Source organism: Phyllobates terribilis, unplaced genomic scaffold (genome assembly GCF_046119375.1).
Source record: "Phyllobates terribilis strain yellow unplaced genomic scaffold, ASM4611937v1 Scaffold_4__5_contigs__length_816908805, whole genome shotgun sequence".
NCBI classification, from domain to species: domain Eukaryota; kingdom Metazoa; phylum Chordata; class Amphibia; order Anura; family Dendrobatidae; genus Phyllobates; species Phyllobates terribilis.
The window spans coordinates 696,104,763-696,132,173 of NW_027362764.1; the positions used below are offsets into that span (position 1 = coordinate 696,104,763).

The window sequence follows — 27,411 nt, forward strand, 5'->3', positions numbered from 1 at the left end:
ATAACCACTGCGTCTCCTATACTGCCTGCCTGCCTGCCTGATATCTGGGATGGATATTAGTCCTGAGAAGGACTATTTGTTTGATCTGGCAGCCTTTACAGACCCTACACTAACTATTTCGCAGTTTATATCTCTCCCTAAATCAGCAGCGCTGTCCCTACACTGTCTGATCCGGAGCTACTGTGTCCAAGATGGCGGCGCCCGGTTTTAAATACTCGAGGTGACGCTGTGCGGCCAGCCAATCACTGTAATGCCCACAACCAACATGGCTGCGGCATTACAGTGACTGGCTGGCAATCCCTGCATGTTCATTGGCTCTGTAAAGAGCGCCAAATATGCAGGGCGGAGTCCCGAGCTCCCGCCCGAGTAACCCGGAAATGCTCGGTGCTCGCCGAACATCCCGAGTAGCGTGATGCTCGGGCGAGTACCGAGCAGTGTCGAGCATGTTCGCTCAACACTACTGAAGATACATTTCAGTAGGCCAACATTTCAGATTTTAAAAACATTTTTCAAGCTGTTATAAAGTATTCTAATTTACTGAGATAATGACTTTTGTGTTTTCATTGGCTGTAAGCCATAATCATCAACATTAATAGAAATAAACACTTGAAATAGATCACTCTGTTTGTAATAACTCTATATAATATATGAGTTTCACTTTTTGGATGGAAGAACTGAAATAAATTAACTTTTTGATGATATTCTAATTTAGTGAGATGCACCTGTAGATTGCACACAGGTGGACTTCCTTTCACTAAGCATGTGACTTATGAAGGGAATTGCTTGCATCAGAAATTTTTAGGGGTTACATAGCAAAAGGGGTCAATACATGCACATGCCAATTTTTGATTATTTGATCCCATAAATTTAATTTATGCCTATATTTTTCTCACTTCACCAACTTAGACTATTTAGTGCTGATGCATCACACATAAATCGGATTACAAAAGTATTTAAACACAGATTTAGTGTAACACAACAGGTAAAAAGCCAAAGGGGTGAATACTTTTGCAAGCCACTGTAGATTAAAGGTTAGACACAAATGTGTCACCCCAGGCCTGGATGCCACAAATATTAAAGGCTGTGTCTGAGAGCAGGAGGGAGGTTCTCTGGTTAGGGACCATTAGCATGCAGCACCTCCTGTCCCAGGCCAGTAGGGGGAGCAGGCTGCCCCTATAAAAGCTGGAACTGAGGGCAGGGTTAGGGAGACCAGGACCCACTTCTGAAGCATCCAGAAGGGTTCCCAGAGGAAAGGGACAGGTCAGCAGCAGCTGAGGAGTCCGGGAGGCAGATGAGGAACAGCAAGCCAGGGACAGAGGCGACGAGAGCCGGTCCTGGCTGAGAGAGAACTACACAACCGGACACTGGGGTCCAAGGCTGTCAGGGTTGCAAGCCCGGCAGCAGAGAACCAACCCGCAAGGGATTTCAGGTCCCTTGGCCTTAGAAGCCTGGAGGCTCCGCCACACAGAGGGACCAGTACAGCATGGAGAGGCAAAAGGTACCTAAAGCCCGAGTCGCAAGCCATACAGGCGAAGTACACGGCCAGCTCAGGGACGTGGGCTATCACACCACGAAAAGGGGGATAGTCAGCAAGGGCAGAGAGAGAACGGTAGGCCTTCACACTCACCCTGGCCAGTGGGGCTCGCCCGAATGCTCTCAGACACCCAGGCCCATTCCTGCCCGGTACTTCTGTTGGGTCATTAGTAATACCAACAATAAAGACCCTGGACTGTTTGAAGAGGACTCTGCACTCTTATTACTGCGGCCTGCACTATCACCCCCAGCATTCACATACGCTGCCCTGAGGCTACACTCTTCCCGTGGGGAGTTATCCTACCCCTGTGCTGCACACCAACATCAGCCCCAGCGGTCTGCCTAGCAGCGGCGGTCATCCCTGATCGCAATCCACGGGTGGCGTAGTCGGACATTCATAACTCTACAAATAGACTGCCACAGTATTTGGTCTGACCACCCTGAGCCACGGGATCGGGTTGCCACTACTACCCCCATCATCGCACTAAAGCCCGGTTCCGTGTGCCCCACGGCCCAGGGGGCGAGTCACAATACTCAAGCAGTGACGGAGAGTCCCATGTGGCTTTAAGTGGGACCAAACAGGAAACAAGATGGGTCCAACATCGGCCATATTAGAAAATGGCAATAGCAGAAACACAATCGCAGTCTCCAGTGGTAAGAAGTGGAAATGCTGCACAATTTATCAAAATGAATAAGAGCAACCACTAGTGGTTAATCTGCAGAAGGACGCCAGAATCCTGACTGACTGTGGCTCCTGACATCCCAGCTGTCAGCTGCTACTGAGGGCAGTAGACACATAGTATTACACTATGGATGGATTTTTAGATGAACAACGCACATGTAATACACAGACAGCCCGAGTCTGGCAGAGTAGTTAGTTTGTGGCTTTTCACTCTAGCTCATAAAGAGAGGGTCCAACAGTACCCCATCTATGACGTCCAGATGGCCAGACAGAGCAAAATGACATGGGTTGCCTTGGACAATGAAACCAACTGCAGTGCTGCTGTGCACCCCGGTGCAAAATCAATTAATTGATAAATAAAATAAATATATTTACCGTCAGTTCCTATTCTCCCGATTCTCCAGGTCGCCTGCTGGTCCTTTTTTCCACTTCTGTTTACAATAACGTTTATCCATAATTATAGCCATACTATGTGACTTTGACCTCTGCGACCAACATGTCTCCACAATGTCACTATGGCCTGTGGGCCGCTATTGACCAACCCAGTTACGTGTCATTAGTACTCACAGAAATAAGCAGAGTAAAGGAAAGGAGGTCATAGGATCATGGCAAAGCCGTAAATGCATAAATTAGATGTGTATGGGAGCATAGAAACCCATAGTCAGTGGGAACGAGGGTTGTAATGGAGTAAAAATTGTGTCTTGTGTCTATGATGGAAATTTCTGATTGGCTTCAATGAAGGTTCGGGGCTTTCCATCTGTATGGGCTTTACCAGACAAACGGCAGAGGTGGCACAAAGGCACTAGTGAGTGGCCTTAACCTCAGAGGGGTTGACCACTTGTCTTTAGTTTAACAGATGTTTTGGTGACATAATTTTGTGGTACTTAACTATGTAATAGTGTGACAGGTTCTTCTTCTCAAAGCAGATTTCCCCACAGACTGCACAACTCTCCAGTCCAAAAAGTGGCTGGTGAAGTAGGAGCTTGTGACCCGGCCTGTCCATCAGCCTCACATGGGAAAGCTGCTTTTCTGTTGGAGGAGGCTGATGGACATGTCTGGTCACATGCTCCTCCATCAGCATTATGGACAGAAGAGGTGGTCATTTTGAGGAGAGCCTCTTCAATGTTCCTACTAAAGACTGAGATAAGTCAGAATCTGACAATAATGGTTGTTTCTCTCTTACCATCTTAGAATACCCCTTCCTCAGGCACCGCCAATGGACACCCTCCAGCATGTGGTTGTGGAAGCTTTTGGGGTGGCCATTGTTGGATATGCAGTGTCGATATTTCTTGCCTACAACTCATCCAAAAAGTTTAAATACCCATTGTGTGAAAATCAGGTAATCCACGCTTATGTTTTATTGAAGTGATGTATTTGGGGAGTAAGGCTATGTGTACACGTTCAGTATTTGGTCAGTATTTTACATCAGTATTTGTATCCAAAACCAAGAGTGGAACAATCAGAGGGAAAGTATAATAGAAACACGTCACCACTGCTGTATTTATCACACACTCCTGGTTTTGGCTTACAAATACTGATGTAAAATACCAACCAAATACTGACCATGTGAACGTGGCCTAAATGTATCATCATGCTGTAATCAAGAAAAAAGAACGGCAATAGCCCAGAACATAACAAAGACTTCATAAATGTCACAATAAGGCTACTTTCCCATGAGGAGTTTTTGATGCTGCTTAGTTTCACTGCACAAAAAGAGCAGCGTCTTATAGCAAATTGGATGGGATTTATAGAAATCTCCTGCCCGCTGGGCGGTGCGTGTTTCAAATCTGCAACATGTAAATTTCCCATTGAATACATTGAATTTTATGTGTGGATTTTCCTCATTAAATTGCATCAGATAAGGAAAATCCATCAGCGTACAACATCATGTACCGAGGGCATCATCATTCACCTCCATAGAATGTTTAGAGGAATTAGAACATTTTGAGAACATGTTGTTGAAGACCTAATCCTTTGTTTCTTGCAGGAACTCTTTGCCCATGGGCTCAGCAATATTATCCCATCATTTTTCTTTTGCATTCCAAATTCAGGAGCCCCCGTCCGTACTTTTCTGTTATACAGCATGGGATCGAAAACCCAGGTCAGCATCCTGCAATGTCCGTGATATGTGGATGAACATGTAGCTAAGGCTCAGGACAGACCAAGTGGTGCCCATTCTACAGGAAGACCTCCTGACGTACAGGTCAACCTGCCCATAGACTTCTATAGCCAAACATAAAACATGACAGTGCCCGTTAGGATACATTTGGCTGGAATACATCAGGATCTCCAGCTCCATATATACTGTATGACATGCACAGCTATGCTTTCCAGTGTGACTGTGACATAGTAAGTCAGTGGCTTATCGTTGCATATGATCAGGGTTCACGCATGGTGGATTGTATCCAGCACAGCCAAACATCGTCTGCAAAGTCCAGTTTCCTTTGGATATATGAACCAGCAATGAGTAATTTTAGGAAAAATAAATATTTTACGGTTTAGAGAAGTACTGCTCCTCTACCAAGAGAAAACGGTAGGAGTGCTACACACAAGGATAGTGTTGTCATGATCGGATGGATTCTTCGAGAAGTAAAAGAAAACTTGGGGTGAATGGTCCCCAACAAATATAATCTAACCACTCGTATAGCCACATACACTTCATCTGTGAGTTTCCTGAAAACTTTCTTGCTTGCGGTTATGGAGATTGTTCATAAGTTGTTTAAGGCTATGTGCCCACGATGCAGAAATGCTCTGGATTTTTCCTGAGCGTTTCTGCATCTCCCTGGCAGAAAAAAACACATGCGGATTGTACATGCGGATTGTACATGCGGCTTGTACATGCGTTTTTCCTGCCAGGGACATGCGGAAGTGAAGCGTTCTTCACATGCATTTCCGCATGCGGGTTGTCAATCGCTTTCCAAGCGATTTTAGCATCACTTGGAAAGTGCTTGACAACTTGGTCACACTATATAAATCCATGCAAACAGCATGGATTTATATAGTGTGACCCGAGAGAATGTCAAAAAATAAAAAAATAAATATATACTGACCCTCCGATGGCCCGTGCTGTCTTGCTTCGCTCGGTCCCAGCTGCCGGCAGCGGTGGATTGAAGGACCTGCCGACGTCAGCTTCGCGTGACCCGTCACATGACTCTGACGTCAGCGCAGGTCCTTCATTCCATCGCGAAGTGCCGGGAAGCAAGAGGAGCGCAGCGCGAACCGCCAGAAGGTAAGTATATATTTATTTTTTTATTTTATTCTTTTTTTACATCTTTTTAATGGTACCTGGGTGTGAATGAGACTCTCCTCTCCTCCACACCTGGGTACCATCCGCACATTAGAACGCGCCAATTATGCAAGTACAGATGCAGTCTTGCGGAATTGGCGCGTTCTAATGCAAGTCAATGGTGGTGAAAACGCAGCACTTCCGCAAAATAATTGGTAGTGCTGCGTTTTTGTCCGCAATGATAATCCGCAGCGGAAATTTCCGCAGCATGTGCACAGCACATGCGGATCATCATTGGGGAACATGGCAGACCTTCTACCATGCGTTTTTTAAGCGTTTCTGCAGCGTGGGCACACAGCCTAAGGCGTCACTGACCATCATCTTGTTGACTGTTTCCAATGTTTAGTAGTACAACTATGAAAGCGGTTCAGTTTTAGGCTGTGTGCCCACGATGCGTTTTTTAAGCATTTCCGCAGCAGCAAAAACGCTGCAGAAACTCTTAAAAAACGCATGGTAGAAGGCCTGCCATGTTCCCCAATGATAATCCGCATGTGCTGTGCACATGCTGCGGAAATTTCCGCTGTGGATTATCATTGCGGGAAAAAAAGCAGCACTACCAATTATTTTGCGGAAGTGCTGCTCTTTCGCCGCCATTGACTTGCATTAGATCGCATGGATTACGCTTTACTAGATAAGGACTTGCGGAATGCACGCGTTCCAATGTGCGAATGGTACCCAGGTCTAGAGGACAGGAGACTCTCCTCCGGACCTGGGTACCATAGAAAACTGTGAAAAAAAGAATAAAATAAAGATTATATTTACCTTCTGGCAGCCCCCGCTCTCCTTGTCTTCACTTGCCGGCAGCTAGCGATGGAATGAAGGACCTGATAAGGTTAGAACTTTGGTGATAAATGCTCTTTAATTGACAAGTATTGATGTAACATGTATGGTAATGCTGTAGGTGAAAGTATCTCTTTGCTCTTCAGGTGGTCTCCCTGATGTCGTGCGCATTGGTCCTGATCATCATTTATTTTGTAGCACCGTTCTTATACTGGCTTCCTATGGTGAGGGAATTTATGGTCGGAGAAGTGAATCTTTTACCTGCACCTTGAATTTGGAAACTACTAATATTATCCACATTTCCATCGCAGTGTGTCCTGGCTGCGATAATAGTTGTGGGCCTGAAGGACATGCTCATACAGTTCAGAGATCTGAAGAAATACTGGAATGTTGATAAATGGGATTGGGTAAGTACAGGAATAATGGATTTCGGCTACTAAGCTGCTATTTATTAAACAAATATCCATTTTGGTTTCACCATTATATTCTAGTTATTAAACAATCAGTGACGTAATCAGCCCGTAACTTCCCATGGTCCATCCTGAGGGCATTGAATCAAATGTTCCACTGTGTATATCACAATAGGACCCCGCAATCCCTCGATTCTGATCCCTAACAACTGAAAAAAAAAAGAAATGCAGATGGATATTTTGGATCTTCAAGCTCAACGCTATGAGCCCTCTGGGGCTAAAAGAGGCTTTGGAGAACATCTCTGAGTAAGGGCTCATGCACACATCTCTGATTTTTCAAATGAGAAAAATCAGTCTGCGTTTTATCATTGTTTTTTTAATTAGAATTTCATGAGTTTGGTCAGGTTTTTCTTTCATGAGAGAAAAAAAAGGTTTCTTCATGGTGGCTCAGTGGTTAGCACTGTTACTTTGCAGCACTGGAGTCCTGGGTTCAGTTCCCACCAAGGACAACATCTGCAAGGAGTTTGTACGTTCTCCCCGTGTTTGCGTGGGTTTCCTCCAGGTTCTCTGGTTTCCTCCCACACTCCAAAGACCATACTGATAGGGAATCTAGATTGTGAGCCCCAATGGGGACAGCGATGATAATGTATGTAAAGTGCTATGGAATTAATGACGATACATAAGTCTGATAAATAATTCTCCTATGAGTCTGTGAAACTCAGCTGGCATCTGAGTGCTATCCGATTTTCAATATCAGACATTTTTCTGCGATCATGCACTGACCTCTCCATCTGCAAAAAATCACAAACATATGAACAGCACCATAGACTGTCATAAGTACGAAAAACACAGGTACCATTTCTACGCAAAAAACTTACTTGGAAATCAGCCCTAAATCTGATCTCCGTGACCCAAAAGTTTATTTTCTGACCAATATTCCATTCAAGCATCCATCTGCACCATCTGTAGCTTTATCACTCAGTTTGACCAATTGAATTTTTTATTTTGAGACCATCTGGCAATTCATTTTTCTACCTATGCATATGTGATGTTATCACCAGGGAAGATTTCTAAAGATACAAGTTTCATGGTAATCTAATTTTGTTAGATGTCCCGTATGTAACCCACTTGTTTCACTGGTTGGCTTCTTTATATGTACATCTGCCAAATACAGTACAGACCAAAAGTTTGGACACACCTTCTCATTTAACCCCTTAACGACCTTGGGTCTTTCTGTTTTTGTGTTTTCATTTTTTGCTCCCATTCTTCCCAGAGCCAGAACTTTTTAAATTTTCGTTCAATATAGCCGTGTTAGGGCTTATTTTTTGCGGGATGAGTTGTACTGTAAAACGCCATCACTGGTTTTACCATATCGTGTGCTGGAAAACGGGAAAAAATTTCCAAGTGCGGTGAAACTGCAAAAAAAATGCAATTCCACAGTTGTTTTTTGGGTCCTTTTTTTACCACGTTCACTGATTGCTAAAACTGACCTGACATAATTATTCTCCAGGTCATTATGAGTTCGTAGACACCAAACTTGTATAGGTTCTTTTTTATCTAAGTGGTGAAAAAAAAATCCAAAGTTTGGTAAAAAAAAAAAAAAAAATGACGCCATTTTCTGAGACCCGTAGCGTCTCCATTTTTCGGGATCTGGGGCCAGGTGAGGGCTTAATTTTTGTGCGCCGAGCTGATGTTTTTATTGATACAATTTTTGGGTACATCCGATGTTTTGATTGCCCATTATTGCATTTTATTGCAATGTTGCAGCGACCAAAAAAATGTAATTCTGGCGTTTAGAATTTTTTTCTCGTTACACCGTTTACTGATTGTATTAATTCTTCTTTTATATTGATAGATCAAGTGATTCTGAACGCGGCGATACCAAATATGTGTATGTTTTTTTTTTTTATATATATATATTTTATTTTGCATGGGACGAAAGGGGGGTGATTTAAACTTTTATATATTTTTATTTTTTTAATATTTTTAAAAACTTTTTTTTACTCTTTTTGCTTGCTTCTATAGTCTCCATAGGAGACTAAAAGCAACAGTTGTCTGATTGCTTCTACTGCATACAAGCGATGTTTGCGTGACCGTGGCTGCTCGTCTCGCGGCTGTTTGACAGCTGCAACACATGCAGGGATTGCCTGTTAGGCCACCTTATCCGAGCACGTTCGCTCAACACTGGTAACCAATGAAAAATATGCAAAAGTGAGACATAGGAAGTAAGCAAACCGAATACCTACATAACCGATTAGTTCCATATAATAAGATGAGAAGAATATCCATAAATGTGGAAGATCGGAGTAAGAAGGGAAGAAGTAAAGGGAGGAGGGATAAAAGAAGAGAAAGAAGAAAAAAAAGGAAGGGGGGGGCAGTTTATCACTATGCAGCTTAGCTTAGGTAATTTCTTTTAGTTCTCCTTCGTATAGTGATTGGAAGTTGGGGGAACCCCCTAAAGAGAATCTGGGGTTGCCAAAGCTAGACAAATTTTATGTTGTCTCCATTAGCTTCTGCAAAATCTTCCATGTGACATATGTCAGAAAGCTCTTGTGGCCACTCAGAAAGAGACGGGGCTCCTGTCGAACGACAGTGTCTAGTCATCACTGAGCGAGTTGCAGTTAGACAGAATCTCAAGAGGCAACGTTTTTGAACTCCAATGGAGCCAGGAACAATGGGCAGGAGGGCTGTCTGTGGGGAAGGAATAATTCTATCTGAAGTAATAATAAAGTATGTTAAGAATACGTCTTTCTGAAAAGGTTTTAATTTATCAGTGTCGCTCTGCCGGCACCATTGTACTCTATTGCCCCGTCGGCACATATGTTCAAATACAGTTTTGCGGGGGGTTCAGAAGTAAGCTCCGACGGGGTCATCGAATGGGTGCCGGAACGCAATGTGAGAGCATCCTCTGCCGATGGTATGAGGCCCATATGTAGGGGCGCAGCATGTCAGGTTTTGCACTTTCTTTGAACCTGCACAAGACTTTTCCTCCTCTGCATATCCAAAGCAACAAGGTGGTCTGTATCTGGCCCTGTGAAAAACAAGTTATGCTCTACCCTACAAAATATGGGATCAGAAGTAGTCAAAACAACTAGAATGCCTGTAAGAAAATTTGGCTTCCTAACCAGTCCAACTAACATCTCTTTTATTTAGCATTTTTCTTAATCAGTATAATAAAACTCCATCAATTAAAGGACATTTCCAGGATTAGAAAAAAGGGGCAATGTTTTTTCGAACAGTGCTATGTCTGTCCGAGGGCTGTATCAAGTGAATAAGGCTGGGGGCAAAACCAACTACAACCCACACTGTGAAGATTTTGTTTTCTTCCAGAAGTTATTATTTGGTGGTATTTTTTTTTTTCATGAAACCTTGACCATCGAGTCACTGTTCTTACAAAATAACGACCCCTTAAAATGTCAAGTTGATTATAATATTGGTTAGCACCAGTACAATATGCAATATAGACAATAGAGAACAATGATATGGGGACAAAGCCCCAAAACAGGCTTCAGATCCATTTTAGCCATCTGTCAATATTCTAAGTAAAAGAAACCTAGTGTGAAATGTTGTGCTGTCATTCATTGCCGTACAAGAACAGACAGAACACTTTGTAACCTTATTTCTGATTCCTCTGTTTCCTTTCTGGATTTTATTTGCAGGTGATCTGGATTTGCACTTATCTGGTTACAATCTGCTTTGCCGCAAATATTGGCCTCTTATTTGGAGTTGTGTTCAGCATAGCAGTTAGCGTGCTCAGATTAACCAGGTAAGAACTACAGTATATAATTCATTGATTTTGTGCTTCTTTTACATATTTTAGTCGCTGTTGAATTTGTACACTCTGTATTGTTAGATATTGTTTAACCCCTTTCCGGTTTGCTTTTTTTTCCCCGTTTCTGCACCATTTTTCCAAGCCCTTTTCCAAGAACCAAACTGTAAAGAAATCCAAGCGTAATGAAATAGTGAAAAAAAAATGCAATTCCGCCATTGATTTTTTTACCCCCATATTTCCGTCTGCAGTAAAAATGAACTGGTAATATGATTGTCCAGGTCAGTACAATTACGGCGATGCCAAACTGGTTTACTTTTTTATTATATTTTAGTATTTGAAAAAAAATTGACTTTGTAAAATAAAATTTATTTTTATATCGCCATTTTCTGAGACTCATTCAGCTCCAGCGACGGAAAAATTAGAGAATGTTTTGAGAGCTTGCTTTTTGCGCATCGAGCTGCAGTTTTCTTCTTTGGTGCGTATCATGTTTTCACTGCATTATTTCGGGAGGAGCGGCAGCTGAAAAACTAATTCTGGCCCTGCTTTGTTTTCTTTAGTTTACCTTATGGGTTAAATCATTTTATATTGTTAGCTTGGATTTATGCAGACGTGGCAATACCAAATTATTATTATTACTATTATTTTTGAAAAAAAATTTGAAAAAAGGAGGTGATTCAAACTCATGTTTTATATATTATAGTGGGGTTTCTACTCACTTGGGTGCGTCGGGAGGCAAAAAGGAAGCTTTTTAATTTAAATATTCATGTCGGTTTATTGCTTCATAAACCGGTCAAAAGCAAAAGGAAAACAAACAGCCTTTAGTGCAGGCAAAAACAAAGTAAACAGTCCTCAAGCACAGTCTCTGGCTAGCATCCAGTACACGGGCTCAGTCTGGAGACAACAACACATAGGATGCCTTCTCCCTCCAAACACAGACCATGTGTTATGTTCTGCAACTTAGAACTAAGGAATAGGAGGGAAAAGCTGTCCCAGAACTGAGACTCAGCTTAAACCCTATGCTGGGATGGGTGCCCTATTCCTTGTGAATAGCCCCACCGACACTCCTGCACTGAACTCAGACGAAGACCTGAAGGAAAGGGAAAGGGTGTCCCTAAAAGATCTAAGGACTGGGAGCAAAAACAGGAGACCTCCTCAAAGAAAAGTAAGTTGCAGAAATGAAGATAAAAGGAAACAAAACTGGTGGAACAAGAAGTCCCAGGATAACAAGGCAACTTAGCCAGAGCACAAGCAAAACAACACTGATGTCCAGCGGGGAATGGGAGACAGGTGCTGAGTAATAAAAGTGAGGAGATCACGTGACCAAGACAACCAGCACCAGAGGAAAAGACTAGAAGCCAGAAAACCACAAAAAGATGGCTGAAAAGTAAAACAACATAGATTCTAACACCATGTGTCAAACAAAGGACTCCATTTTAAAATCTTAACCACACCCAGAGATGAGGTATGTGGGCAGCCAGACCCGCCATCTCTCATGGCTGCCCATAACCCAGCCCCAGATACACCAAACAGTCCTCTTAGTGCTTAGATGCACTAGAGCAACATTCCTGGTTTACATCACAGAGGACAGCCATCTCTGTGATACATACCTCCCATCGACTATGTGTCCGTGAGCTATCTTACATACCTCCCCACTCTGCCTAAAGCCATGGAGCTTGGCACCTCCTACTACTAGACAGGGGATTCTTGAGGGGGCATCAGCATTCCCATGTAGCTTCCCGGCTCTATGTTCCACATGGAAGCTGAAATTCTGTAGGTCTAAAAACCAGCGGGTGACTACCATTCTTCCCCTTTTTCTCCCTCATCCACCTGAGTGGGGCATGGTCTGATACCAATTTAAACTTTTGTTCCAATATATAGGACCATAGCGTGTCCACCACCCATTTTATGGCCAAGCATTCCTTTTCTATGACAGCATAATTCTTTTCACACGAGGACAGCTTCCTACTCAGGTAGAGAACAGGGTGCTCCCCCCCCGTGTATCTCCTGGGAAAGGACTGCTCCTAAACTGACATCTGAGGCATCTGTTTGGAGTATAAATTCTTTCTTGAAGTCGGGGGCAACCAGAACTGGTTGCTTACACAGAGCCCCTTTCATTTCTTGAAAGGCCATCTCCACAGTCCATTTGGCCGTTACTGATTTTGTCCCCTTAAGGAGGTCAGTCAGGGGTACTGCCATCATGGCGAAGTTTGGGATGAACCTCCTGTAGTATCCCACGATTCCTATAAAGGCTCTAACTTGCTTCTTTGATAGTGGTCTCAGCCAGGTTTGGATTATCTCCACTTTACTGATTTGGGGATTGATCTCGTCTCTACCCACTACATATCCCAGGTATTTGGCTTCCTCTTTCCCCATGGCACATTTTTTTGGGTTTATTGAAAACCCTGCCTTCCTTAGAGCATGAAACACTGCCTGGACCTTTTCCAGATGACTTCCCCAGTCTGGGCTGAAGATAACAATATCGTCCAGGTATGCCACGGCGTATTTCTTATGGGGTGCAAGGATTCGGTCCATGGCTCTGTGGAAGGTGGCCGGGACCCCCTGTAGTCCAAATGGCATCCGGACATATTGGAAGCATCCGTCCGGCGTAGAAAACTCAGTCTTCTCCTTGGCTTCCGGTGACATGGGGATCTGACAATATCCCTTAGTTAAATCCAAAATGGTTATGTACCTTGCTGGCCCAAGTCTCTTGATCAGCTCATCAACACACGGCATCGGATATGCGTCGAATTTGGAGATCTCATTCAATTTACGATTGCAGAATCTCCATTTGCCATCGGGTTTTCGGACCAGGGCAATATAGCTTGACCAACCGCTCTTGGATTCCTCAGTGACCCCAAGTTTCAACATCCGATCCACTTCCTTGGAGATCAATTGTCGTCAGGCCTCTGGATTTCGATAGGGCTTCAAGTTCACCCGCACATGTGGCTCTGTCAGAACCTCGTGTTCTATGACCTTTGTGCAGCCAGGCAATTGTGAGAACAGATCCCTGTTCTTCTGCAGTAAATCCCGACACTGCTGTTTTTTGGCCTTCGTCCGCGTCTCCGCTATTGAGACTCTTCCAACCTCACCTTCTGGTTTGATCAGCAAGCACAGTGCTTCAACAGGATCTCTATCTTGCCATGGCTTGATGAGATTGACATGGTAGATCTGGTATGGCTTCAGTCTTCCTGGTTGATGAATCTTATAATTCACCTCACCAAGCTTTTCCATCACCTCATAAGGCCCTTGCCACTTAGCCAAGAATTTACTTTCCACGGTAGGAATCAGCATGAGGACTCGGTCTTCAGGATTGAACTGCCTTAATCTGACTGACCGGTTGTAGACCCTTACCTGAGCCTCTTGTGCCTGGAGGAGATGTCCTTTTACAATGGGCATCACCTTCGCAATCTTCTCCTGCATCAGTGCAACGTGCTCGTTGACGCTTCTGTGGGGCGTGACTTTGGCTTCCCAGGTTTCCTTTGCTATATCAAGGAGACCCTGCGGATGTCGACCATACAGGAGTTCATGGTGAGAACCCTGTAGAGGCCTGTGGATCCTCTTGGATAGAGAACAACAGATACGATAGGAGACAGTCTCAGTCTCTACTGTCCTTTTCTATGGCCTTCCTCAGCATACTCTTCAGTTTTATTAAACCTTTCCACAAGGCCATCTATCTGAGAATGGTATACTGAAGTCTTCAGTTGGGAGATTTTCAGGGCCTTGCATAACTCCCTCATCACCTTACTCATAAAGGGTGTTCCCTGGTCTGTCAGGATCTCCTTTGGTAATCCTGTCCGGGGAAAACTGTGGACCAATTTGCGGGCTATACTCTTTGCAGAGGAGTTTCTCAGGGGGATCGCTTCAGGATAGCGTGTGGCATAGTCCAGGATGACCAATATATATTGATGCCTACGAGCAGATTTAACCAGGGGACCGACCAAGTCCATAGCAATTCTCTCGAACGGCACTTCAATGATGGGCAATGGCACGAGGGGACTTCGAAAGTGAGAAATGGGTGCGGTTAACTGACATGTAGGACAGGACCTGCAATACTTTAAGATTTCCTGGTGACATCTGGGTTAATAGAACCTCTGCATGATCCATTCCTGTGTTTTTTCCACTCCCAGATGGCTACCCAAGACATGTGAATGGGCCATGTCTAACACCCTTCGTCTATAGGGCCCCCGACACCAATAACCAAGCTTCTCCCTCACTTTCGTAACTTAGTACAACAACTCCCCACTCAACATAAAATAGGGAAATCTTGTGTCAGCCCCCGACTCCTGTGCAATACAATTTACGACGGTGACATTGTTAAAGGCTTCCGTCATAGTTAGGTCCCTATGTTGGGTGGACCCAAAATTCTCGCTGGTCATCCCTAACTCAGGAATGTCAGTCTCAGGGGACACTACCTCCTCATCCCCCACAATAACACAGAAGGTTAACCTATCCGACTCTGGATGTGGTGATACCTCTTCAGGGTTAACTGATTTCTTATCCGAGACAGCGAACCCTGACCCCTTCCCCCACAGATCCCAAAACAAACATAAGTCTCGGCCTATAATAATGGGGTGCAACAAGTCCTGGACGACGCCAACCTCGTGGGACTCATGGGTACCATGGGCCGTTTCAATGTCCATTCTGGCCACAGGGTAGTCTTTAGCATCACCATGAATGCAGCGTACATCAACCTTCTTTCCTGGGATCAGTTGGAGAGGAAGTTTGGCCCTTACAAGGGTCACCAGACTCCCGGAGTCTAGCAGTCCAGTTACCTGCAAACCATTTACCTTCACGGGACATGCTTGTGGCCCCTCACTGGGTGGACAGTTCACACTGCAGGCCGGATATGCATAGTATGAACAGCAGCGTCCGAGGCTACAGTCCATCTACTCAGGGGTAAGGAGACAACGGGCGGCTATATCGCCTGGGCTGTGACATTTCCAGCAAATAATATCACTGATAGGGACCTTTGGCATTACCTTCCCCGCCCCTTTGGACCTTGGATGCCCCACCCCCTTTTGGGCCTCCGCCCCATGTTGGTATCCCCAGTATGGAGTGGGCTGCTTTCCCAAGGAACCCTCCACCCCCTGATACCTCTCGACCAGTCCGATCAGTTCATCAGCATTCCAGGGATCACCCTGGGCAACCCAAGTCTGTATTGGCCTTGGCAGGGAATGCACAAACCGGTCCATCACCACTCTCTCTACCATCTGCGCAGGGGTAGAGGACTGGCTGCAGCCATTTTTGGACCAGGTGCAAAAGGTCAAATATTTGGGAGCGAGGGGGTTTGACACAGCAATACACCCAGTGGTGGACCCGCTGCGCCCTGATAGTCATGGTCACCTCCAATCGTGCCAGAATTTCGGTTTTCAGCTTGCCATACTCCTTGACGTCCTGCAAAGCTAAGTCATAGTAAGCTGGGGCTCCCCTGTCAAATATGGCGCCAGCACCTCTGCCCACTGCTCTGGCAGAAATTTCTCCCTCTCTGCAACCCTTTCCAATACAGTCAAAAAGGCTTCCACATCATCCCCAGGGATCATCTTCTGCAAGGCCCGTCTTACCGCCTTCCGGACGTGGGAGTCATTAGCCGGACTTGGGGTTGGGGCGCTCATCCTGCCCTGGATGGCGGTTGCCAGAAGCTGCATCTGTTGCCGCTGCTCCTGCTGTTGGATCTGCTTTAACAACATTCTGTTGGTCTCCTGCTGGTGCTGCTACGACTGTACCAGGTGTTTCAGCAGGTCCTCCATTTTGTCCAGCGACGCTTGCTGGCTTGTGGCAGACTTCACCCAGGACATGCAGTACACCTTGTAGCAGTCACACGTGTCTGCTGGGAATGCTGCCCGCACTTCTAACACCAATTGTGAGGTTTCTACTCACTTGGGTGCGTCAGGAGGCAAAAAGGAAGCGTTTTCATTTAAATGTCCATGTCGGTTTATTGCTTCATAAACTGGTCAAAAGCAAAAGGAAAACAAAAAGCTTTTAGTGCAGGCAAAAACAAAGTAAACAGTCTTTTAAGCACAGTCTCTGGCTAGCTAGTCCAGTGGGCACACAGGCTGGATAGCATCCAGTACACGAGCTCAGTGTTGAGACAGCACCACACAGGAGGTCTTTTCCCTCCAAACAAAGACCATGTGTCAAACAAAGGACTCCATTTTAAACTCCTAACCACACCCAGAGATGAGGTATGTGGGCAGCCAGACCCGCCTCATCTCTCATGGATTCCTGTAACCCAGCCCCAGATGCACCAAACAATCCTCTTAGTGCTTAGGTGCACTAGAGCAACATTCCCAGATTACATCACAGATGACAGCCATGTCTGTGATACATACCTGCCATCGACTCTGTGTCCGTGAGCTATCTTACAATATATATATATATGTATATATATGTATATATATATATATATATGTATATATATATATATATATATATATATATATAACAGACCAAAAGTTTGGACACACCTTCTCATTTAAAGATTTTTCTGTATTTTCATGACTATGAAAATTGTACATTCACACTGAAGGCATCAAAACTATGAATTAACACATATGGAATTATATACTTCGCAAAAAAGTGTGAAACAACTGAAAATATGTCTTATATTCTAGGTTCTTGAAAGTAGCCACCTTTTGCTTTGATGACTGCTTTGCACACTCTTGGCATTCTCTTGATGAGCTTCAAGAGGTAGTCACCAGAAATGGTTTTCACTTCACAGGTGTGCCCTGTCAGGTTTAATAAGTGGGATTTCTTGCCCTATAAATGGGGTTGGGACCATCAGTTGTGTTGTGCAGAAGTCTGGTGGATACACAGCTGATAGTCCTACTGAATAGACTGTTAGAATTTGTATTATGGCAAGAAAAAAGCAGCTAAGTAAAGAAAAACGAGTGGCCATCATTACTTTAAGAAATGAAGGTCAGTCAGTGCGAAAAATTGGGAAAACTTTGAAAGTGTCCCCAAGTGCAGTTGCAAAAACCATCAAGTGCTACAAAGAAACTGGCTCACATGAGGACCGCCCCAGGAAAGGAAGACCTAGAGTCACCTCTGCTTCTGAGGATAAGTTTATCCGAGTCACCAGCCTCAGAAATCGCAGGTTAACAGCAGCTCAGATTAGAGACCAGGTCAATGCCACACAGAGTTCTAGCAGCTGACAATGTACAATTTTCATAGTCAAGAAAATGCAGAAAAATCTTTAAATGAGAAGGTGTGTCCAAACTTTTTGTCTGTACTGTATATACAGTATATATTTGCTGAGAAGAGTTAAAAATACCTATCATACAAAATATTGAGGTCTAAAAAGGAGGAACATGAAAGTGCAGAGACATCATAATCCAATGCAGAGTATATGGAAAGCATAGTTGCATCAGAAACATCATCATGCAGTTATGAAAAAGACAAATACCATGTGTCTATAGAGATCAATAATACATGTGATAAGTACAGAGACCCATACTTGCATCCAAAAAGTTTAGATGATATAAAAAGCAAGTTCTATAAATAAACTTGTGAAGATCATATAATGCATACAGTGAATGTTAATGGAAACCCATGTACAGTGGGGAAAATAAGTATTTGATACAATGCCGATTTTGCAAGTTTTCCCACCTACAAAGAATGGAGAGGTCTGTAATTTTTATTGTAGGTACACTTCAACTGTGAGAGACAGAATCTAGAAATAAAAACCAGAAAATCACATTGTATGATTTTTAAATAATTAAATTTCATTTTATTGCATGAAATAAGTATTTGATCACCTATCAACCAGCAAGAATTCTGGCTCTCACAGACCTGTTAGTTTTTCTTTAAGAAGCCCTCCTACTCTGCACTCATTACCTGTATTAATTGCACCTGTTTGAACTCGTTACCTGTATAAAAGACTCCTGTCCACACAATCAATCAATCACACTCCACCCTCTCCACCATGGCCAAGACCAAAAAGCTGTCTAAGGACACCAGGGACAAAATTGTAGACCTGCACAAGACTGGGATGGGCTACAGGATAATAGGCAAGCAGCTTGTTGAGAAGGCAACAACTGTTGGTGCAATTATTCAAGATGACTGTCAGTCTTCCTCGGTCTGGGGCTCCATGCAGGATCCCGCCTCATGGGGTAAGGAGGATTCTGAGAAAGGTCAGGAATCAGCCCAGAACTACACTGGAGGACCTTGTCAATGATCTGAAGAGAGCTGAGACTACAGTCTTAAACATTACAGTTAGTAACAAAATAGTCCTTCATGGAATAAAATCCTGCCGGTGCGCAAGGTCCCACTTCTCACGCCAGTACATGTCCAGGCCCGTTTGAAGTTCACCAATGACCATCCGGATGATCCAGAGGAGGCATAGGAGAAGGTCATGTGGTCATATGAGACCAAAATAGAACTTTTTGGTATCAATTACATTCGCCGTGTTTGGAGGAAGAAGAAGGATGAGTACAACCCCAAGAACACCATCCCAACTGTGAAGCATGGTGGGGTAAACATCATACTTTGAGGATGGGGTCATGTATCATGACATTTTGTCCAACAACCTCCTTCCATCAGTAAGAGCATTGAAGATGGGTCGTGGCTTTGTCTTCCAGCATGATAATGACCCGAAACACACAGCCAGGGCAACTAAGGAGTGGCTCCATAAGAAGCATTTCAAGGTCCTAGAGTAGCCTAGCCAGGCTCCAGACCTGAACCCAATAGAAAATCTTTGGAGGGAGCTGAAACTCAATGTTGCCCAGCGACAGCCCCAAAACCTGAAAGATATGGACAAGATCTGTATGGAGAAAGGAGCCAAAATCCCTGCTGCAGTGTGTGCAAACTTGGTCAAGAACTACAGGAAACGTCTGACCTCTGTAATTGCAAAAAAAGGTTTATGTACCAAATACTAAGTTCTGTTTTTCTATTGTATCAAATGCTTATTTCGTGCAATAAAATGCTAATTAATTATGTAAAAATCATACAATGTGATTTTCTGTTTTTTTTTAGAGTGTACAAGCAATAAAAATTACAGACTTCTCTATTCTTCTTAGGTGCGGAAACTCTGGCGAAAAATCGGCAGTGTATCAAATACTTATTTTCCCCACTGTATGTGTATGTTTCATGAAGAGATGCACAGATTAATACCAATAATTGAGCTTACCCATAATGTCAGTGGATAGATGTATTCTCCCAGCTGCTCCAACGTGCGTTTCGCATAGGTGCTTCCTCAAGGGGAAGTGCTGGGCACACTACTAGAAGATGTACACAGCATCATGTATTTTTTTTTCCAAGTGCACAGTTGTCTTGGAACTACGTAAATCACTAAATACATGCATGTTCCTCATATAAACTCATTTATTAAAACAGTTTTCATATATTTAAATGCACACTAGGATCTATGTTTGTTTTCTGGTACATTACATGAAAAATGGCCTGTGAATTAATACAAATTTCCTTACCAAACAGATCAAAGATACTACATATCGTATCCATGCATGAAGAATATTGCCCAATGACTGAAGATAAGCACCCAGTAAGGAATTTACAACTCGCACTCAAATTCTTATTTAAAAGTTTTTTACACCTTTGCACAGTTTTTTTTTTATTCACTTGGTTCCTAAATGCAAAATGAAGCAACATTCTAATAGTCTATATTAGAACATTTTATACTATTTTGCTGCTGCAGAGTTTCCTCTGTTACTTAACTAAGTGCTCTACAAAACTGATGATATACTGTAAATCCACTAGAGCGCCTGCTTGATTCTGATGGCTCTCTCTGCTTCCCATCCAGGGTTGCCAAATTTCCAGAATCTCCTGGACAGTCTGTAAAAATAGGGCACTTTTTTGTTCTGTCTATAAAGAAAAATATAAGGCGTCCGTGATTTGACGCCAAAGAAACTTCTACAGATTATTTTTACTGCAATTATAATTTTACAATTTACAGTGAATGCAGCTGATGTCTTCATATCAGAATTATGAGCTGTAGACATGGATCACTTATCATAATGGTGTATTATGGCTTTCTCACTTGTCCGTAAAAAATATTGTCTGTCCGTGATTTTTATTAAGCTATTCAGAAAAAATAAAAAGTCAAGTTGGCAACCCTGTCCTCATCCCTTCTTTTAGTGCTAGAGATAGTAGCACTCTCTCCACTGTAGATCAGCAGTGGATAAAAGGGAAAGTATTTGCAGTCTCAGGGAGGGCAGAGAACACAGGCTGTAGGTAAGGAGGACAGTACATGAAGAGTAAATAAGTGCAGGATAGAATTTGTGCTGATTTAAGAGCTAATGAAGAACTCATCTGATATATGAGCTAATAAAGGAACAAAGATTGCAGACTGAGACTTTGTGAAATGTTATTAACTAAAAGGGACCATTAGCATATAGAAAATAATTTTTCCCTATCCATAGCTTTTATGAGGCTTGTAGGGGCATAAACAATAGTTCCTATTCCAACTGCTAAGACTTCTACTATGTGTAAGGGTTTTAAAATTATGGACCTGAACAAAGATAAAACCCACCACAAATGCCCAAATGTGTTATATTTGCATGAACCCATGCATTTTAGCTTTGCATTTCAGGACAAACCCATCGGTACAGTTAAACTTCCAACATATTGACATATCCTAGAGCTGTATAATCAATGTTTAGGCCCATCATAATTTTACATTGACTGCACCTAGCATACATTGTGGCATAAGTGTAATATTTATGTACTATTATTATTTATTATTATTGTAGTGCCATTTTTTTCCATGGTGCTTTACATGTGAAAAAGGGGGCAAAACCAATTACAATAATCTTGAACAAAAATGCAGTGGTGACTGGCACAGGACGAGAGAGGACCCTGCCTGCTAGGGCTCACAATCTACAAGGGATGGGTGAGGATACAGTAGGTGGGGGTAGAGCTGGTTGTGCAGCAGTATGGTTGAGTGAGGGTTACTGCAGGTTGTAGGCTTGTCGGAAGAGGTGGGTCTTCAGGTTCCTTTTGAAAGTTTCCATGGTAGGCGAGAGTCTGATGTGTTGGGGTAGAGAGTTCCAGAGTAGGGGGATGCACGGGAGAAATCTTGAATGCGATTGTGGGAAGAGAAGATAAGAGGGGAGTAGAGAAGGAGATCTTGTGAGGATCGGAGGTTGCGTGCAGGTAAGTACTGGGAGACTAAGTCACAGATATATGGAGGAGACAGGTTTTGGATGGCTTGGTATGCCAAGAGGCCAGGAAATAGCGGGGGGAACAGGTGGATTAATCAGGCAACGGCGTTTAGGATAGATTGGAGGGGTGTGAGAGTGTTAGAAGGGAGGCCACAGAGCAGGAGGTTTCAGTAGTTGAGGCAGGAGATGATGAGGGCGTGCACTAGTGTTTTTGCAGATTCGTAGTTGAGGAATGTGCGGATCTGGGAGATATTTTTGAGTTGGAGTCGGCAGGAAGTGGAAAGGGCTTGGATATGTGGTATGACGGAGAGATTAGAGTTCAGGGTTACCCCGAGGCAGCGAGCTTGTGGGACTGGGGAAAGTGGGCAGCCATTGACTTTGATGGATAGGTCAGATGGGGGGTTGAGTGAGATAGGGGAAAGATGATGAATTCAATTTTATCCATGTTAAGTTTTAGAAATCTAGCAGAGAACCATGAAATAGCAGACAGACATTGTGGGATTCTGGTTAGTAAGGAGGTGATATCAGGTCCAGAGAGGTAGATCTGTGTGTCATCCGCATAGAGGTGATACTGAAAGCCGTGAGACTCTAAAAGCTGTCCCAGGCCAAAGGTGAAAATGGAGAAGAGCAGGGGGCCTAGGACTGAGCCTTGAGGGACACCGACAGATAAGGGGCGAGATGAGGAGGTGGTGTGTGAGTGGGAGACACTGAATGTTCGGTCTGTTAGGTATGAGGAGATCCAAGATAGGGTCAAGTCTGTGATGCCGAGAGATGAGAGAGTCTGTAGTAATAGGGAATGGTCCACTGTGTCAAAGGCAGATGCTAGTTCCAGAAGGAGGAGGACATAGAAGTGTCGCTTGGATTTGGCGGTTAGTAGGTCGTTGGTGATGTTAGTTAGGGTAGTTTTAGTAGAATGGTGAGGTCAGAAGCCAGATTGTAAGCGGTATAAGGTAGCGGTATTGATCATGTTGGGGGGGCACTCACTTCACCGGGTCAATTAAAGCACACAAGCCACGTTTTCCAGTAAGCTAAAGTCCAGCAGTTTATTACACGTCATAAACTGCTTATAACATAGTTCATCTCAGTGGCTCGCAGGAATGTTACACATGTAATGTCCTAGAGCCTTTTCAGTGGCAGCTATGTCCGCTTGGCTTTAGATACAGACTTCAGCAAGGTACAGCATTAATGTCCATATAAAGAACCATTTTTACCTTTGCCGGGTCTTAGCTGCTTCTTTCAGCTCTGTTCTGCCACAGCTGTGGCTTTAAGGCTCCCCAGCCATGGTCTCCAAGCCACGTGCCTTCGAGGGCTACTGGCATCCCAAACACAGGGATCTAGCCTCTTGCCTCACCAGGCCTCTCCAACTGTTTCAAAACCACCCGAATTTATATATCAGTCTGTGCACACAGGACCTGTGATGATGTCACAGTCATGTGATCAATCTTCTGATTAAAGAATATGGCAAAGTCTTCAGTTCAGATGAGAGGAGAGTGAAGAGGCGCTGGGGGACAGAGGAGAGAATTGAAAGTGTTGAATAGCTGTTTAGGGTTGTGAGACAGGGAGCAGATGAGAAGTATGTTTGTTTTGCTGCAGTGAGTGTGGACTTGAAAGTAGTGAGGGACAGTTTGAATGCGATGAAGTGCTCGTTGGAGTGGGACCTTTTCCATCTACGCTCAGCAACCCTGAAGCCCGTCTCAGTTCTTTAGTCAGGTTGGTGTGCCAGGGTTGTCTGTTGATTGTGCGAGCTTTGGTATGTGTGAGGGGGGCGACCGAGTTGAGAGCTGCAGCTGTTGTGATGTTATATAAAGCGGCAGCAACATCTGCATCATGTAAGGAACTTATGTCTGTAAGAGGGAGAAGGGATTCAGAGAGTGAGTGTAGGTCAAGGTGTTTCAGATTTCTGCGAGGATGTGCAAGTTTTTGAAGTGGGTATTGTGGACCTGGAGAGGAGAGGGCAGAGAATGTAAGTAGTTTGTGGTCAGAAAGAGGGAGAGATGAGTTAGAGAGATTAGATAGGAAACAGGAGGATGAAGGCGATGTCCAGTGTGTGGCCATCTTTGTGAGTGGCTGCGGAGGACCATAGGGCGAGGCCGAAAGAGGAAGTGAGAGATAGAAGTTTAGAGACAGCTGAGAGGGAAGTGTCAATGGGGATGTTGAAGTCACCCATGATGATAGTGGGGATGTCAGCGGAAAGGAAGTAAAGTAGCCAGGTGGTGAAGTGGTCAAAAAAAGTAATGGCTGGCCCTGGGGGGCGGTAAATGACAGCCAGTTGGAGGTTGGAGGGGGAGTAGATGCACACACAGTGTGCCTTAAAAGAGGAAGCGTAACGGAGGATGGCAGTGGGATTTGGATGAAGGAGCAGTTATCTGAAAGGAGAAAACCTACTCCTCCGCCATGTTTACCGCTGGGGCGGGCTGTGTGGGAAAGGTGGAATACACCGTACAAAAGTGCAGCTGGAGAGGTTGTGTCAGAGGGGGTGAGCCAGGTTTTGGTGATGCCGAGGAAGGAAAGTTTGTTAGTAATGAAAAGATCATGGATATAGGAAAGTTTGTTGCAGACAGAGCGAGCGTTCTATAGAGCTCCTGTTAGTGGGACTAGGGAAGCGAGGGCTGGGCGGTTGGGTATCAGGTTAGAAAGGTTGCAAGAGTTTGTGATAGATCGTGGATAGGAGGTAGAAGTGACTGTAAAGATGTGGTGAGGAAGGCCAGTATATGGGGAGATATCGCTGGCAGTGAGGAGGAGCAGAGAAAATGTTAGTAGGTGGGAGCGGTAGAGGGCATGAGTTGGCTGTCTGTGTTTGGAGACACAGGATTGTATGTTGAGGAATAGTTCTGTTCTGAGGAGGAAGTGAGATGGAAGGGGAGGATGGAGGGAGAGATGAAGATTTCATTACTAGGTGTAGGGACTGGGGGGGTTAGTAGAAAGTGGAGGACTATAGGGGAGAGAGTGAAAACAAACAGAAACATTGTTTACTTTGGCTGGGTATCCAGTTTCCTTCTGTTCCAAATCAGGTCTAATTCATGCATCACACTTGTCTGACACACTTGCATGATACACTGCACCGCAGACTACGTCAGCAGACTCACTACTCACAATATATCTTCTAACAAATGCATTCAGGTGTGAAACAGAGGGAAGAGGCAGCTGACCCATCTTTATCAGATAATTACAAATTGAGCCAGATGCAAGATATAAAACACAGGCAAAGCAAAACAGGCTGGTCATAAACAAAAGTGGTGAACAGGGGTCATACAGGGTCCGCTTACAAACATACTATTTGATTAAATTCTTATTATAGGCAGCGCTATTGACTAATTCCTAATTTCGCCCAAGGAAACATTTATAGATATAAACAATAATGGAAAAACATGAGTTGCAAATAATATTTTGACATAATTACATCTCCTTGTCCCAGTGGTAATCACTCATTATAGGGACTGATGTGAGTATATGAAATGCTAAACTTCCTTTTTCTATCTTTCTTCCAGGAATTAAAAATGATCTCTATTGGGTCACCACTGTTTTTTCTCAACGCCAAGAGATTCCACACGGACGTCCTGGAGATGAACAATAAATGTGTAACAAGAAGAGGATCCTGCACGGTGAGGAAATTATCTTTATATTATAAGCAAAACATTGAGATAGGTCAATGATGGAGGCTCTACCTCAGATCCATGAAAATACCTTTTATAATTCTCCTGTGCCGTATGCTAATCGGTGCAGTTGGTGTGAGGCGTGTTGCAGGTCTGTGCTCAGCGCCTCCTCTGTCTGTGCAATCATCAGCCCTCCTGTCTTGTTGGACATGGATGATGTCTTCCATGTCATCCACCCACCGCTGCAGATCTCGAGTCTGTGCAGTTGAAGCACAAACCTGCTCTGGCGCACCTCAGTCTGCCCTCCTGATGGCAGAGCAAAGTCCTGCATTGTGCTTGCGCCAGCTTCCCTTCCGGGCCATCGGCTCCATCAAGAGTGAAACGAGTCTGCACAGATCTCTGCTTCAACTGCACACACTTCAGATTTGCAGCATTGGGTGTATGACGTCATCCATGTCCATCAAGATAATTGTCATATTTTTTTTCCATAAGGCCACCCTCACACGTCCAGTATTTGGTGAGTTTTTTTACATCAGTATTTGTAGCCAAAATCAGGAGTGAAATGTGGCACCATGCTGTTCACAGGTACCACAGGACCCAAAAGGGTGCATGGATGGACTTCTCCACAAGAGGCCCTCATTACATGCAGACACCTCCACCCTTCCACCTCATACCACCAGAGGGAGCCCTGATAGGGATATATATATATGGAGGGTGGAGCCAGGCAGTTCAGTGAGTAGTTCAGAGAGTGTGCTGCCACTGAGAGCAGTGAAGACGAGGCACGTCTGCTGCTGGATTGAGGGCCCCGAGTGTGGCTGGAGGCAGTAACTAGAGGAGAGAGGAGTTGAGGGGGCAGAGGAGCATCATAGGCTCACCCCAAGACACAAACCGGACACCGGGTCCGCGCCTACAGGGTCCTCTATACCCAGTAGGGACAGCCAGCATACCAGGAGGCTTCCAGACCTGAAGCTACCAGCAATAAACGGACTAGGAACCACAAAGGCCCCGGCGTCCAGGGATAGTGGTTGCCAAAGAAAGGTCCTACTACCAAGCAGTCAGGTGAGAGAGCAACACAACACAGAAGCTAGGCCAAGTTTCAGGCTGGCTAAAAGCTTAGAGAGAGGGAGACACGGACCAGGAGGCCTTATACCCGCTCACTGGGGAGAGTCCTGAAGTGCACCCTTCCTAGCAAGTACCCTGGACCATACCTGCCGTTACTCCAGTAAAGGTACTGAAGCAAACCCTCTGTGTGCATGTCCGTCATTCCCCTTGACCTGGCCATCTTTCACCTGCATCTCTTACATCTACACTGCCCCGGGGGCTCGCTTCGCCTGTGGGGAGGTGAAACATCCCAGCTGCCATCCCATCACCCTCGGAGGTCTGCAGCAGCGCCGGTAACCGTTACCGGAAACCACAGGTGGCGTCACAAAACAAACTTTATACTAAAGAACCCCCTTTTTCAAGAGAGACCCCAGAGTACGGGCCCGGGAGCCGACTGCCGTGACATCCTAAGCAAGGTAAAAAGGCCCGGGTACCGAGTCCCCTATCCCCCTGGGCGAGTCAGAAACAATCAGAGGAAAAGTATAATAGAAACACGTCACAACTTCTGTATTTTATTCCACTCTTAGTTTTGGCTTTCAAATATTGATGTAAAATACTGACCAGATACTGAATGTGTGAACGTGGCATAAATCGTACACATGAAAATAAGTAACTTTGAAATATATCTTATCAGAGAAATCTGCTTCACACTCCCTTTCATTCCACAAACAGTAATAAATTCTGTCTTCAGTGAGTACAGATTTTCACATTACCGAGATAAGAGATGGCAATTAGTGCTGAAACAACAGGAAAGCCGGGCTCCCACTAGCGTGTGGCATCGGATGTGATTGTTAGAACTCTCCTGTTAGTTTTTTTTTAGTTTGCTGGTCACATGACCATTTTTGCCTATTTAATCCGGCTCCGCCCTCCTGGTCTTGCTGGACTTCATTGTATTTACTACTCTTGAGCTAGCTTGGTGCTCTGTTGCCGTTCTCTGTTAGTTTTGCTAGGTTTTCTGACCTCTATGCTTTTTGTTGTGTGTTTGTCTTTGACTGCTACTATTTCTGCTAGGAGGTGTCCAACTTATCCCAGTCCCTAGTTCTTGTAGGGATCCCTCCCTCACATCTATAGGTCTTCGTACAGACTAGCCGAGGACTTTAGCGGGTCTGATCGCAGGATCAGGTTCCCCGTTACATCGTA

At 44.3% G+C, this 27,411-nt stretch overlaps 1 protein-coding gene across 2 annotated transcripts in view; it reads left to right on the forward strand.

Moving 5' to 3' along the window:
• SLC26A7 (solute carrier family 26 member 7) overlaps positions 1-27,411 on the forward strand; it is a 96,999-nt gene that overhangs the window by 16,758 nt on the left and 52,830 nt on the right. For both annotated transcript variants that reach the window (XR_012320170.1, XM_073679575.1), the window contains exons 7-13: positions 3,407-3,554; positions 4,203-4,316; positions 6,428-6,505; positions 6,593-6,688; positions 10,351-10,457; positions 19,893-19,959; positions 25,066-25,179. Coding sequence is in view for 1 of the 2 variants with exons in the window: in XM_073679575.1 (XP_073535676.1) it covers positions 3,407-3,554; positions 4,203-4,316; positions 6,428-6,505; positions 6,593-6,688; positions 10,351-10,457; positions 19,893-19,959; positions 25,066-25,179 (724 nt within the window). In the remaining variant the exon portion in view is untranslated. The remainder of the gene's footprint in view (positions 1-3,406; positions 3,555-4,202; positions 4,317-6,427; positions 6,506-6,592; positions 6,689-10,350; positions 10,458-19,892; positions 19,960-25,065; positions 25,180-27,411) is intronic.